At 35.6% G+C, this 16,205-nt stretch overlaps 2 protein-coding genes across 3 annotated transcripts; both read left to right on the top strand.

Moving 5' to 3' along the window:
- The first annotated feature begins 492 nt into the window (after positions 1 to 492).
- LOC140800276 (methionine aminopeptidase 1D, chloroplastic/mitochondrial) lies at positions 493 to 9,537 on the top strand. The gene is made up of 10 exons (XM_073154966.1): positions 493 to 786; positions 1,736 to 1,805; positions 2,274 to 2,502; positions 4,223 to 4,384; positions 4,492 to 4,533; positions 5,668 to 5,739; positions 6,609 to 6,688; positions 7,529 to 7,626; positions 8,523 to 8,570; positions 9,106 to 9,537. Exons 1-10 carry the CDS (start codon positions 678 to 680, stop codon positions 9,249 to 9,251), a joined length of 1,056 nt encoding a protein of 351 aa, XP_073011067.1. The 5' UTR covers positions 493 to 677; the 3' UTR covers positions 9,252 to 9,537.
- A 1,570-nt stretch (positions 9,538 to 11,107) lies between these two features.
- LOC140800401 (uncharacterized) lies at positions 11,108 to 15,938 on the top strand. 2 transcript variants are annotated; one of them, XM_073155167.1, is made up of 7 exons: positions 11,108 to 11,560; positions 11,647 to 11,735; positions 11,820 to 11,961; positions 13,630 to 13,725; positions 13,858 to 13,977; positions 14,204 to 14,466; positions 15,536 to 15,938. In XM_073155167.1, the coding sequence occupies exons 1-7, from the start codon at positions 11,407 to 11,409 to the stop codon at positions 15,644 to 15,646; spliced, it is 975 nt and encodes a 324-aa protein (XP_073011268.1). In that variant the 5' UTR covers positions 11,108 to 11,406; the 3' UTR covers positions 15,647 to 15,938. The 2 variants fall into 2 exon arrangements, with proteins under 2 accessions (XP_073011268.1, XP_073011267.1); XM_073155166.1 differs by having other exon boundaries at positions 11,242 to 11,560; positions 13,627 to 13,725.
- The last annotated feature ends 267 nt before the right edge of the window (positions 15,939 to 16,205 follow it).

The raw sequence follows: 16,205 nt of genomic DNA, 5'->3' as shown, positions 1-16,205 counted from the left end.
AAAACACCAATCATTTCCATCCCTCATATCCACAACCAAGACATCCTTATCCCATGTAATAGCAAACAATGTTGGAAACCTATCCACAAATCCCTCCACAGTCTTATAGATTTTCATTCTAAATAGCTCAACCCAAGCACGTTAGAAACACTCGCCCAGTCTAAACTACCTCTTTCCAAAAAGGTAGAACTACTCCATCTTATGTTCTCGTAATATATTTTCTGAATAACAGTAGCCCATAACTGCTTATCGAACTGCAGAATCTCCATCACCATTTAACCAAAAGAGCTACATTTATCTCTCATCAATACTAATTATTCCCAACCCTCCATACATTTTTCTTTTACAAACTCTTTGCCAATTTAATTTAGGTTTTTTGGTTTAATATATTACAAGTCGGTACACAAATGATATGTTAGACAAAATTACTAGTTTAATTAACCCATTCGATAAACTGGTTAAAAGGTGAGAGTAAACGTAACTTTAATGAAAATATCAAAGCGGTTTGATATTATCTATGCAAAGTAAAAGGAGAGAGAGAGAGAGAGAGAGCGCCGGTTTGGGTTAAGCGAAGGACTCTCCACCTTCCACTCCCTCAAAACTCAAAAGCTCGCCCACAGCCACAGAGGTTAACAAAGAAGCTACATCTCAAACAGTGTAATAGGCTATATCGATCAATGGCGTGGTCGTCTTCTCTCCAATCCCGCCTTCTCCTCTCCTCCTTCTTAGGCGACCGCCTCGTCCACTCCACGAAGCCACTCGGTCCCCTTCGTCTCTGCAACCAAGGTGCCACTTTTCCCTCTTCTTCTCGCAGCTCCCGTGCCATTTGTTGCCACTTTCTTAAGCTTGTTTTTTTTTTTAAATATTTTATTTTTATGCTTGTGCATCTCGTTGCTGTTTCTTGCTTGTTCCCTTCTTAATCGTTCCCATGTTCCTAAAGATGGGCTTATTAGGAGCAGCCGACTCAGTTAGTTTCAAGTTCTCGACGGAAGAATTTAAGATCTATTAACAGGATTTATAAGTTTCCGATGAACTAGTTTCGTACGCATACAGAAAATTAAAGGGCAGAGAATATTGTTTTCTATGTGATACGAACTTTTAATGTGGAATCATGACTGCATGCGAAGGTTAGGCCCGTTTGGAAATGCTAGGGGAGGACACATAAAGCTGAGATTGGTAGATACCTAACAAAGCTACTTGTTAAGATAAATATGTAGTGTTGATAAACCAGCATTAGGTTAGCAGCTGATGCAACTTTGCTGCAGGTGAAAGTATTTTTGTGGACCATTCAGAATTGTGTCTAAGTGGTTGATTAAATAAATAATAGCTTCATCTGGTGCTGTTTTGGTTTGAATTTGGCATCTACAAATCTACTTGCAGGGGGATTTTATTGTGCATCATAAAACTATAGGATCATTGAGAAACAGTACAGAATCAATAGATGCTTTTAGCTGCCAAAATGGGGGTATGATGAAAGGGAGGAATAGACCAGCGGCAGAGAATCAATAGATAGTACCAGTTGACTAAGAATAAAAAAATATTTCCAAATGGCTGCATAATCATGCCAAAGTGCAGCTGCACAGATCATAGCCATTTGAAGTTTAGGTTAAAAGGAATTAACCATTTTGTTGTATTTCATGCTAGGGTAGGTAATTGTCATTATAATCTTTCTTACAAGAAATTGCATTTGTGACCTATCTACTTGGAAACTTGTCATACTTTCTCTTGTTTGCAGGAAAGAAACAAGCATCTGTGCAATTGTCAAGAACATTATGCAACTTAGCTGAGCTTCTCTTTAACAGAAGGTATTGTTTTCATCCTAAAATGCAATGAGTTTTGATTCATAATTCATCTGGAAATAATTCCTAGACATCCCATACATGTTAACTTAGTCAAATTTCAAGCAAATTTGGAGGCAGAAATCAAATCAATAGCATTCAAAATTATATTCTCATCTTTTATGCCTCTCTAGATTTTGTGTTCTCATACACCCTGCATTTTCATGTCTAGATTTTATCAATATATCTATACTGTAGTTTAAGATACTTTTTTTTTCTATGAACTGAGTGTTGCTAAGAAGAATCTCTGTTGTAATCTATGGTTTAGGAATGTGCGATTAATGTTGTACTTGAATGAATTGTATCAGCTTTTTCTCTGCATACCTGGTTCTTATAGATGTGCCTTTTTTACTTTCATCTTTGTTTTTAATTTTAATAGATGCATATTTGGGGAATATGTATCTTTTCAATTTTCTGATTTACTGACATCATCAGAAATAAGGATGACTCATTAAACAATAAGCGCAAACGATTGCAACCTGGAGAAGTTTCTCCTTGTCTAACTGTTCCGGATCATATACCTCGGCCTTCATATGTAAATTCTCGCCAATCACCTGGAATTGCTAGTGGTCCTGAAGTTCATGATGAGAGAGGAATAGAATGCATGCGAGCATCTGGAAGGCTTGCTGCACAAGTTTTGGAGTATGCTGGGACTCTTGTTAAGGTAATGTATTTACTGTATTATTGCTACTCCTGGAATATCATAAACTTTTTGGTTGTTTTTCTTCATTTGGTGTTAATGTACTTAATTGCTGATACGAGTCATAAGGTTTATGGCATTGTGGCGGTGATGCTTGGATTTGTTGTTAATATATAAGAAAAATGGAAGGTAATATAGTGCATCCATTAGTATGTTCCACTACAGTGGCATGTTTTGCCTTCTTGTGGAACACAATCATTATGTTCTATTTCAATTAAGTAATGTGCCGGAAAGAAATTTTATATTGTGGTCTGTTGAAGGTGCACAATTCTTATCAAGTAGATTTTGCGTCACTCGAGACTAAGCTAATAATAGTTTCAGACACTTGGTTCTTCAGTCTGAGTAAATCATTCACTGTGTGAACACTGTCTGAGGCTTCATTTAATAATTTTTGAATTCATCCCTCGAGCATGCTTCTGGCTCTAGCTCTTCCAACATGCTTCCTTTTGTTTTCTCATCAGTCATCTTTAACCGATGAGCCTCTTGCTCTACCTTCCCTTGGTAGCGTAGCTACACATCATGCTTTCTCAGATTGGAGTGCACCCTTGCCATCGCTATCCAGAGCCTTGTAGCTTTCTCAGACAGTTTATTGTTTCTCATCTTGACTCTTCCATCCTCTTGTTAGTATCATTGGGCCTTATTAGCCCAAGGTTTCTGAAGTTGTTTTAAGATGAAGTGCAATATTGAACAAGTGGGTGCTTAAAGAAGTTATTTTTTATGGGCAAGAGATGTTATAATATATTACCTTTGGGCTTATACTTCAAAAGCACATTGTGCATAGTGGAGCTGGCTGACTTGATTGGCTTATCTGAGCATCTTACTCCACATGAGTTTAGAAGAAAATATGTAGTTCTGTAGTATAGAGACCGACCATGCTTTATGGGTTCCAATGCCACACTGGAAAACTAGGACTTAATAAGTGATTGAAGACGAGATGTGTACCAATTGTTTAAGATAGTTTGATAACATTCAATTTAGAGGGAGTTGAGAATTGAAGCTGAAGTTGAAGAATGGGTATGATAGATGTTAAGAATTGAAGCTTGCCTAAGATGGTGAATGAGGAAACTGGTTCATGCAACCAGCCCTGTGTCAGAATTTAATGACTTGGTTCTTGTTGTGATTGTTCTTTATCATTTTGAATTTTTGATGCATTGCCTCATTGCCTGTGAGGTATATTGGTTTATTTGGTCATGTTTGGGGCCTGTGGTTCTTGAAATTGTAGTACGACCAATTATGAAGGATTCTTTTGCAAGCAACTGTTATTGCAGGTCAAGTGTGCAAATTTTATATTATCATCCATATTGAGGAAGTCCTGGGGCTAATTTAGTCTATTAGCACAACTGGCAATGAAATCATATTGTCACCTATACTAACAAAAGCCTATAGATTATACCATAAAAAAGTTGAATTTTAAACATTGCTTAGTTTTCTTGGTTTTAATTTCTGGGACATGCGGTGTTGGACTTGCCTGCATTCTCTAGCATGGCATTTCTATTTATTCTTTGGTGCTGTATGAAACTATCACATGTTATGCACCATATGAAGAAGCACAGGATGATATGAAATTAAGATCCTTAACTCAGGAGAAATACATGAACACTCTTCCTAATTTTGAAGTTTGTTCTTTTCAAATTAGCTTACCAGCTTTTAAAGTATCAAAAGTAAATATTTTCTCTATTGGCAGCCAGGCACAAAGACTGATGAGATTGACAAAGCAGTACACGAAATGATCATAAACAATGGAGCATATCCTTCACCTCTTGGCTATGGTGGCTTCCCAAAGAGTGTATGCACATCAGTAAATGAATGTATTTGTCATGGTATACCGGACTCTCGTGCGCTGGAGGTACACATCCTGCAGAGCCGTATGTATTATCTTGTATTTTATGTATTAAATTTTTATTAGCCTGATGGACTACTATGCTTTTGCACTGACCGGATCTAAAATGGCAGGATGGTGATATCATCAACATTGATGTTACTGTATATCTCGATGTAAGTCCTAAGATATTTATGTGCATCACAGTTTATATTTAACATGTCTAAGGATGTGCCACGGATTAGTTCTTCTTCTTTACTCTATTTAAATCGTTAGTCAAGTGTTAGGGTTTTTGGTTTTTGCTAGGGCATTATTGTCTATCTTCTCCGTAATTAGTTCGGTCATGTGTTTTGTAAGTCTAGTATTCTTTAGATATGCACACATAGGGGTGGCAATATATGCCTAGTGATGAATCATTTATTTGGATCAGGATAAAAGTTTGATATTTGATATATGATTTGAACTCGTTGTCCAATCTATATATTTGATAGAACTAGGTTTTTATTGCCTAGCTGAATTAATCCACGAGCACTTGATCTATATGAAAAAATATAACCAAGTACACTTGTCTTGTTTTTATTTTTTTTAAGGAATAATTTCACTTAGACCCCCTGAATTATTGCTTAGTGTTCATTTTACATGATTGATTATCATGGATAGGGTGGTCAAGGAAGTGATTCGTATTCTTTTCAATGGAAAAGAAATTATCCAATTGAATATAGCTAATTCAAAGATCTGGATGAGATTAACAAGATGATTCTCTTGACTTATGTATTATTGAATATTTCTAAAGGATAAGGAGAACATGGGCTAAAACTTATCAGAGAGGAAGTCTTAAATATCATATGTAAGATTGAACTGTTATTTTAGTCCTTGGTTAATTAAAAATTGGACTTTGTTGTTTGGGTGTATATCATACACTTTCTCAGTACATGTGATGTATGGATAGCTAAAGATATAAAGTTCAAGAATCAGAGAATAGGCTTTTTATACAAAAGTATGTGTATCAGATATTCTGCATGAAATGCTCATGCTAACAATGCCACCTGTACCAAAACCAAAAGTACTTGAATTTCTAATATATCCGTTAATTAACTGAAACTTGCATTAAGGTAACAATTGTCTGGAAATTTTGATTTGAAAGATCTATGTATGTCATTTGTAAGTGCTGTAGTATACTTTTAAAATGTCCTGATATTTCCTGGAATCATTCATTAAATGTTAGACTACATTCTCCAGTTCATGTTTGCTCTTATTTTCCACTGTTATAGAAAGTAAAATGATCTTTGATAGACCCATTTGACATGTAGGGCTATCATGGTGATACATCAGCGACATTTTTCTGCGGCAACGTTGATGATGAAGCTAAGAAACTAGTTCAGGTAATAATATGAATCACCTTATTTGATTGTGGGTACTAGATGTGGACTGGAGATGAATATATCCTGAAAACTTTGACTTATAATCGAAAATAGAAAGTATCACAATCCATTATTTTTACTTTCTTTTTCTGTTTGTGTGGACTTCAGTCGATGCTCTTTTAAAATTGTAACAAAGAAGATCTTGGACTGAGGTGGGTCAAACTTTCATTTGAGAAATATAGCTATGTTGGTCTTTAAGAACCCTGCAAGTTGTGAATGTTGAACTAGAATATTAGAAATGCCAAGAGATATTCTTCATTCTATCTTGAAGTGTGTCAAACTTTCATCCCTTCTCCCCAAGAATTATAACAGAAAACCTGCACTCCAATTCAAGGAAATCAAAATGCTCGCTGGTGGTACTATGAAATATCAATGAGCTGATTGGGTAGATTGTGTGGAAAAGCGGGGTACTACTAATGAACTGATTGGGTAGATTGTGTGGAAGTGTACTTCCCTATATTATATCTATTGGACTTTTGAAGTTCCATCCTTTCTTTATCTCAAAGAGTGAGCCTAATTTCCTTTCTCCCCTTATCCAAGCAAACTGGACTATCCTCCTCTATGTAGGGGACTTACATAGTTACGTTTGTTGGATCTGGAGGCTCATTTGGTTGTGAATTCTGACTTAGTAGATAAAACATTTATCTGCAGGCCAAGACAGTTAAATGTTACAGTCCCATAATCCATCTTCTCTTTGGAAAAAAAAACACTTCAACTATTCATATCAAATAAACAATACAGTACTTCACCATTGAAGAGAAGACTGAAATAATGTCTTATTTTTATTCCACACTTTAGACATGAATAATGACAATGGTACTGTTATTCAGGTAACTAGAGAATGCCTTTACAACGCAATATCAATATGTGCGCCTGGAGTGGAGTTCAATCGCATTGGGAAAACAATACAGTATGTATATGTAACTTATATGTTTATTGTCGGATACTTGATTCTATACATACAAAGGTTCTGGAATTACATTATCATCAGATCTTGCAGCTTTGGAACATTTTGGTGAAGAAATGCTTGTATGCCTTTTGTAGATCCATATTGCTGGAAGAGTCAAGTATTATATATAATTGGATGTTACCTTATATAATCAGCTGCAAAAGAACAGAATGCATGAATTTATATAAGTGAAAGAACCTTTCTTTTGAAGGTGCTTCTCAACATTCTGAGAAATAATATTGGTCTGCAAGGACTATACCATCACCTCCTGCAATATAGTATGTCCGACTATTTTTAGCATGTGCCTTAGATCCTGTGAAAGCTAAACTTTGGGGACCTTTTGAAATTAGAGTTGTTCAAATACATCAGGACAAATGGATACTGGGACCTTAATATTGATCAAATGTCTTTGGCAAATTGATTGCTACTACTGGAATCTTTAATCTATGACACAAAATGTTCTGAGTCTTAAACTAGTTATTGAAAATCAAATGCTTTCCCATTTAAACATCTATGATTTAGTCCTTTTAGCTTTTAAGTATTAAAAGGATAATGTTCTTAAAAATGTTTCACATCCTTCCATGAAAAAGCTCTCTTTACTGAATAATTATCTGCTATGCTGAGATGTTATTTTGGGTTCGATCTGCTATTGCTTAACTTGTTAGGTGCTGTAACTCTTGCTAGTTTTGCACTGTGACGTTTGACATATTTATTGTTGATGTTGTATATTTAACTTATACATGATTAGCTATATCTAAGCAATTAATGATTATATGGCTGACAGATGAAACATTTTTCAAGTAATTATGCAGATAAATTTAGGTTTGGTGTAGTTCGACAATTTGTTGGCCATGGGGTTGGTAGAGTATTTCATGCTGATCCTGTTATACTTCATTACAGTGAGTTCTCAACTTAAATTATGGTTCTGTTCAACTTTTTTGCTGTAAAATTTTATAGTTACTAATTAGGTCCAACAAAAACAACTAACAAAATTTACTCTATTTTACTTGGGTAATCAAGTTATATTTTGGGACGAAAAAGAATAATGTATGAAACTTGCCAAGCTTATTTTTAGATTTACATTTAATTGTTGGTCAATAGAAACTTTGTATGCCTATGAGATGTCCTACCCTTTCATCTAGTTGGCAGAGTCTTGCAGACACGGTTGCAGTCTAGAAGAGTGAGAAAGGTGGCAGCTTTTGTTTATAAGGCGTTTACTAAATGAGCCAACAACTGCAATTAACTGGATGCGGATGATATGCTGAAATGTGATACTTTAGTTGATTTGGACAAATCATTGAACAACAAAAAGAGGTTGAAGAGGACACAAGATTTTGGGTAGGAAGGGTGGATTTATCCAGAGTGCGTTTTAGCTTTGTGTTGCATATGCCTTGAAGTTCGAAAGGAAAATTTTATCCAACCGTCTTGAACAGACTTGGTGGATGAGTATGTTCAGATAATGCATGTTGTTAAGTCAGGATGTCGAGATGAATGATAGTGCTACTAGATTGATGGAAGACTAGATCATTTTATTTGTAGATTGTCAGGGCCAACACCAGTATGAAACTAAGATGGGAGTATGTTTAACACGGTTCAGATGTGTCCGAACATGGGGCAGATGCTGTACTTGAAATCTGTGCTTCATCATTAATTGATGGCCAGGGCTAGAATAAGACAGAAAGATACCTGGATAAAGAATGGAGGGGCACATGCTAATTTATACATCTAAATATAGCAATAGCAAGTCTTGAATTGAGATGTGATTTCTTGAGCTTACACATTCCCTACCTTGCAGGAAATAATGAGCGCGGGCGCATGTTGTTGGGTCAAACATTTACAATAGGTACTCTTCTCCACCAATTTTGTACTTATGTGATATGTATCTGATCTTTTGATTGGTCCGTCAGTAGGGTATAATTTTTTTTTTATAATTTTGTTGGTTAAAAAATGCTTTAAAGTTCTTTCAAGCTTTCATGATCTTGTAATTACTATCGCAATGGTGCTTGACGAGTGGAGCCAAGTTCGATAAATACTAGGACAAATGTCTTAGTGACATAGTTGGATAATCAAGGAGAAGATCAGTAGAACCAGTTTGATCATGTAAGGGCATCCCACCACTATCACAAGGCTACAAATCTTACACCCTTGTAGTTAGTCATTCATCGCAAAACTTACCCTTTATCTTGGTGGTAAAATTGTTTCACGGCTACAAATGTTCAATCTATTTCTGCATATTTCTAGTGCTTTGTCTAAGGAAATTCCTTGCAACCGAAATAATTTCAGCACTTGATGGGTGTGTAAGTAACATAATTCCAATTCAGAGAACTTTTTTGTAATTTTACCGAGTTCAAAATTCTTCTTCTCAATAATCTATGCAGAGCCCATGCTAACAATGGGGAGCACGAACCCAGTAATATGGGCTGATGACTGGACAGCAGTAACAGAAGACGGACGTTTATCAGCACAATTTGAGCACACAATACTGATAACAGAAAACGGTGCAGAAATACTAACACAATGTTAAGTCCATCCAGACTCTGATCTCAAATCCATCACTTTCAGACTTTCAGTTCAACGACATGCTGGATTATCGTTGTTGTAAAATAAATTTTTATATCATTAAATGATCATTATTGCGTGCAGAAGAACTTCAGTACCTTGGCAGGTCATTTGATTGTACTTTGAAGTTTGAGTCATTCTTTTGATTGAGTGATTCCAAATTAGTTTCTTGCTTATATGATATGTGCGAAGTCAACCGTCCTCGAGTTGATAGAAATAAAGAATTATGCGAGTTAGTAATGTTCCTGTCATAGATTGGTTGTATTATGCGGTTTCTCTTCTGAGGTCCTTCCTCTCCTCCCACCAGTAGGACCTGCTCTCGAAGGCCTTCTCCTTTGGTGAGTGGGACTGGATAAGTAGGACTGGATTTACGAGAGTGTGGCCCAATCTAGAGTCTTCTCCACCCGATTCCTTGCTTAGGCTGTCAAAATAATAAGCTAGACAAGTCTACTCGAAATAATTATAATTATATATATATATATATATAATCTGAGTCATACTTTTTATATTATATTATATATTTGTTATATTTTAAATTTTACTTAAGTGGATATTATTGTATTCTGATTTTATAGAGTTTAGTTCTGGATTTTAATCCCATTATATATATTTTAAATAGGTGGGTATTTTTATTAATTTATATTTTTAAATTAGGTTTTATTTTAAGTTTAAATTAAGCTTAATTTAACTCAAAATTTGATTTGATTTGATTATGGTTTGAAATTTCTTATTGATCAACTCGTTTAAGCTTGAGTTTGACTTAAATTGAAATAATGAGTTTGGCTTAAATTAAAATAATTTTAATTCAAGCATGGTCACAAATTAAAGTCTGAAATTATTTTAAATTCAAGCTCGATAAGAAGTAAGTTCAATTACACTGTTTTCTTTGCTGAAATGGCCTTCCTTTTGGGTAGCATACATCAACAGAGTGCACACCGATGGTATTCTGGCTCGAAAAAGGATTCAACGAGGTAACCACCTCTGTGATGGAAGAAATCTGGAGTCCATCCACCATATATTGTTGCATTCTTAGATGAATTCAGTTTGAACTTAAATGTTCCCCTCTTGCACTAAACTCCACAACCATTTTGAATTATCGAATTATTGAGCTAATTCATAATATCAGTGATGCACCAGTCGATATGATCATCTGTGAATCCTGGTATTTTGAGCAGCTCAATCAATTATATATATATAAAAAAAATGTTTATAAAATTATTTGATCCATTCTGACGCAGTCTGCCAAAGTTTTATTTTTATAATAAATATATAAATCTAATCAAACTTGCAACTCTTCAACACCAACCATCTTTATCTACTTAATTTTAGTTGCACCATCTATTCTCTCACCAACCATTGCTGATAAATCCCATCCTTTTTTATTCTTTTTTACAAACAGACTGCATTACTTTGTTTCCAGAAAACTGGATCTGGCAGCATTCGATCTTTCTTACACGTACCCATATCCCTAACATCCGGATGGGTCCCACATAATTCTAACACCTCAGTTGGCTATAGATTTTGGACACGTTAGTAGCTATCATTTCATAGTCCCAATAATAAACACTGGAAAATTTAGCACTTTATTTTAAACATAAAATACTAATTTCATCAGCAATTTATTCATATTAAGAATAAGTATATGAGTCGTTTGATAACATCCGTCTCGAGATGCACTATTGTATAGAGTTAAATTAGAAATCAATGTAAATAAAAAGTCTTATATATATTTCTTTTTTCTATTGAATATTAAGAGAAAATATTTTGACACCCACTTAATTTAAGTGGATATAGAGTAGATGCAGTCGTTCTAAATACGTGAAGCCAAACAAGAGGGCCAAACCAAACATAACCTAATTTCCCCTATTCTTAACCTCTCGTTTTAAAATTTTAATCTTCTCCTCTTCGCCAGCTGTCCGATTGACTTATTCTGGTCCTGCGGTGCAGCGTAAAGAGATTAGCCCGGTCACCGGAGCGCTTAAACTACAATATTCTCGCGGAGGACGAGACCAGACCATTCCCGTCGAGGAAGAATAGAATCCAGGAAAGGCGGTCAGCGAGAGGAAACCAATCTATTCTTCTGGGAGCCCGGCGATTAATGTGGAGGCGGAGGTGGTGGGATGGCGTGGGGTGCGATTGAATGGGGGAGAAGGGTGAATTCGTGCTCTTATAGGCGGATCACCGTCGTGTTTTGCTGCGTTAATATCGTCGTGTTTCTCTTCGTCCTTCGAACTCTTAACTCATCTGTCTACTTTTCTAGCAATCCATCGTCAGGTAATAAGATCTAATTTGGGATCAAACTTTCCTTCTTCTTTTTTTCCGCTTTTTACATTTTGAACTGATTTATTGGTTAACATTAGATGGGGAGTATACGGAGGAACAGATTGGGATAGTAGAGGAGTCGATTCGGATCCGGAAAGCGGCTGAGCCTGTAGAGCTTGTTAAAGTGGTATGTTTTTTATGCTTCTCTCTTTGTGATTTTATTGGTCAGTGGTGCATTTGTGATCTGTATCTGTTTCCTGAATAATAAAAGGTAAGAAGATTGAGAAATGAACTTGCAAATGAAGAGAAGAGTAAGTGGGAGCTTCCTCTACCTGTGAAGCAGAAGGTGGCCTATGAGCTTATGGGAAGGTTGAATAGTTTGAAGGATAGTGAAAATGTTACTGAACAAAGAGGTGAGTGTGTGTTTATTTTTTCTATTTCTTCGGCAATCCGTTGCATATCAATATAGAATGAGGAAAGATCTTGATTATTGGTTGATGAGCGAACTAAAACATCTCTGAATTTGGTTGTCTTTCACATCTGAATATGTAAAGGGATATTTTACCCTCTTTTTTGATGTTTTAAGTCTTCACTTAATGCATCTAACATTAGATGCAAGACTCTTGAATTTTTAACCTAAAAACACAGATGGTCCTCGGTGCTTAGTGCACAATTGCCATGCTCCTGAGTATGCAGTTCTCATTTCCCAACACTATTTTAGGTTGGAAATTAGAAGTTAAATTTGCAGTTTAGAGATATGTGGCTTCGATTGTTTGGGCTGTGTGTCATGTTGAATGTTTGGACATTGCTGTGATCCATTTCTGCATGTAGCTGGGTTGATGTTCTTGTTTAGTTTGACTTACAAAAAGAGAGAGAAATGGTAGATGCTAATCTTGTACAGTAACCTGGAAATGGTGGCATGGTAGTTGCTAGAGGGCTATTAGCATCTATTCTTGGGCTTCTCTACTAAGGGTGAGGGAACCAACTGATCTGTGGAAGTTCTTGATTAGTTGATTTCCTTCCTTGGTGTTGGAAAAACCTTTCTCAGATACGGAAATGAAAGTCATGCCTTGGTTGGACTGATTCCTTTTCCTATTTGGATTAATAAAAAGGATATGAGAAGGCATCATACCTTGACACATCTTTTCTTTTGGTTAAAACTTATATGTCAAGCATGCAACCTCGTGCTCGACTAATCCACAGAAACTTTTATCTCTATGTACTTGGAATTGGTGTTTGGCTTGTCTTCTCCAGTTATCACTAATAAGAATTGTTGAAAACATATGAAAAGATAATTACTCCGCCACAATCAGTGATAATGGAGTCTGTAGCAAGATTAAGCTTGCATAAGAGAAACCAGTAAATTCCTCGAGGGGATTTACTGTGGTCTCAGTATGTTAGCCTGAAAGCTAACTATGAATAATGTCAGCACAACAGTCCTTATAACCCAAACCATGCACAAAATACATAAGACAATTACGGATATGGCAATATCATATGTGTCTACAAAGTACCTGTACAAGAATTGTATCTGATACGATATTGCTAGATTTTGGAGTATTGGTGATTCCTAGTAAATCATGATGCTGCAATATTTCACCTTTCCTGATTTCTGTAGTTTGGGATTATCCGATATTGCTAGGCCTTTAACCAAACTAGTTCACTAAAGAGCTTTTGAGCATAATTTTCTTTTTCATGTTATACGATTTCTCCCATGACATATATCTATATCCTTTCTTTTTCTTTCCATTATTCTGATCTAGTATCTGCTCATAGTTAACATTTACCATACCTAGCGAATCAATCATTCCCACCTAAAGTACTCAATGTGTAGTCTTCATTGGACTATGAAATTTATTAAACAATTAAGGTCTGTTGATTTTACACATCCTGGTATAACCGACAGGAAATTGTTTGTAGAAGAATAATAATACTAGTATTAGATTTAAAATGTAAAAAGTAGGTAGTAGGAGTTATAGATTTGCTAACTAACTCTGCTTGCAAGCAGATTCCCAACTTCATACTTGTAGTGCTTGTTAAGTTCTTCTTTCGGAAGTTAATGTCTTGACATTTTTTAGCAGAAGCAGTGGAATTATGGCGTCTTGAGAAACTAAAAGATATTGAAAGGGCATTTAGTAAAGATCCATTAAGTTCGATCACCCCTGCCATAGAAGCAAGTGAGTTCACCTTAGTGGATTTCTTCTGTAGTTTAGTCGGTTATCAGCATATTCTTTGTTATCACTTATTGAAGCTTAAACTTTTTTCCAACTGTTCATTTCTAATCTATAATTAGGCACGGCTATTTGTAGAAATATTGAAACGAGCTCTGGGTTCCAACTGGCTTATGCTAATGGAGGACATTGGTCTTTGGATAGTAGCTAATGTTACAAACTCTGAACACGATGATAAGCCTGACAATGAGCCGGATGGTAATTTTCTTTACTAGCTCTAGTATTGGATATCATTCTTTTGCCTCTCATATTTCTGCCTACATCCTTGAGGCCAATCTGTTTTTGCCTAGAAAAATTGGGATGCGTTCTAGTCTCCTGCCATACCTTCTTATGCTTATTGAAGTTATGGTAATAAAGAGTTCATTCCAAATGATACTGTAAAGCCTTTAACTATGGTCTTTTTTTATAATATTATGTTCTCTAGAAGAAGAAAAAATAGCTGGTCCACCACTGCCTCCTGAATGCCATGTTGAGCTTCATACTGATTATGGTGGTGCTGCTGTTAAATGGGGCCTTACTCACCATAAAGAAAGTGCTGCTGATTGTTGTCAGGCTTGCTTAGATCAGGCAAAGCGTGCAAAGCCAGGCGAAATGAAGTGCAATATATGGGTTTATTGCCCATCAGAAGCTGGCTGTCATTCACCAGATATTTATGAACACAAACATCAGGAGTGCTGGCTGAAGCAGGTAAGACTTATTTTTATTGGATCAAGAATATATATATATATATATATATATATATATTGCATTATTAATGTCTTACTGAGATAGTCTGTTGTGTGCTAATCATAATTCCTTCAAAATAGATGGTCTGCTGCATGCTACTACATCCTGAAGCAGTTCACAGCTTAGTACTAAAATATTTACCATCTGTAAACACTTCTCATTAGTTGCTATAAACACTTTCACAAAATTTGAATTCCTAGTTGCCTCAAGTATGGGTTGATCATTAGAACTTAAGAATTTTCTAGAACAAAGAAAAGAGAGTAAATCGTAGAGGTTCTAATCTTTAAGTTGATATACTCTTCATCTAATGATATATTTGGCTGTTAGTTAAGCTTTTCAGGTTTATAAAATTTTTCCAATGAATGTAATGATGCATGTGCCCTTTCCCTTGAGAAGTTTGGGTCTTCAGATTTAATGGCCAATGCATGCCTAGGAAAAAAGGCATTCCTGTGATGGTTACTTCTTGTTTTTGGTTGGAACAGGGAGGCAAGCTATAAGTGTAAGACTTACCGTTGCATTAGGAAACCATATGTTACACTCTTAAGAAGACTTCTTAATCATTTAAATGGTTATATTAGTTTCTTCTTATTGATGTTGCAGCCATGGTATAATGCATATATGGAATCTGGTAGCAAATTACTGTAACTAAGTTCTGATTCCCATTCTTTTCCCCAATATATTTTAGTCACTGCTTTGTAGGTTAGGACAAGAGTATAAGACTTCTCTTCGATATATCCCAACTACTTGATTAGCTTATCAATGCTCAGCCAAATCTGAGTTTTATATCCTTGTGGCCGACTTTGTTTTGATTTTAAGAATTTTATCAAGCTTGCTTCACTTAGTTCTACTGCTTCTTGGAAAGATGATGTCCTCCTAAAATCTCTTCTTTTCCGTACCAGGATTTTAATGCATCATTGTCAATCTCCAGAATATGTCATTTTGTTTACTGAATATCTAGTATAATGATTTGTACAAATTTTACATGTTGCATATTCGTATGAACTAGCAATTTCCTTTTTTGTCTTTGCAGGCTGAAATCCCTCAAGTGACCTTCAAAGACAAATATTCGGAGTCATACAGAAATTCTCATCCCACAGCACCTGTAATTGTGCCTTGGATGTCAGGTGTTATCAGAAAATGAGCAGCCTCATGATTTTTTTTCTTCTATGCTAGTGGCAGATTCTCCGAAGATGGCAAGGAACCAAATTTTTTTTAAAGGAGATGTGCAAAGCGGCAAACAGATGACGATTACTAAACTGAGACTATAACACTATCAGATGCAATGCAGCCACCTTTTTCGGCTTGACCACTCTGTCACAACAAATTTTATAATCTTGTTTTCATTTTTTTACAGCCTGTATATTTTACTAGAGAAATTGGTCTCCGTCTCGAACTAAGTTTAATGTTCATTTGAGGGGAGGCTTGTTGTGCAACAGATCGTTTTATATTCATAAGTATCATACCTTTAACAGAAAAAACATAGAGAAGCATAATATAGTTGCTTATATCGCCGGCAATATTTGCTGCTTTCATGATATTTTTCTGTATCATGGATGAGAACTCAAGTAGAAATGCCATATTTACCCGAGGCAAACTATATTGTTGAGATTATAAAGAAGTACCGTTATCAATTTATTTATCATACAGAATGAACAGGTAGGTGTCATAGCTGCTGCAGTCATTGATTAGTGAGGAGCAGT

This window comes from Typha latifolia, chromosome 13 (assembly GCF_019914945.1).
Source record: "Typha latifolia isolate L0001 chromosome 13, TyphaL0001v2, whole genome shotgun sequence".
Taxonomy (NCBI): Eukaryota; Viridiplantae; Streptophyta; class Magnoliopsida; order Poales; family Typhaceae; genus Typha; species Typha latifolia.
The sequence above is the reverse complement of the archived record's forward strand: the minus strand, read 5'-3'. Positions and strand labels throughout refer to the sequence as shown.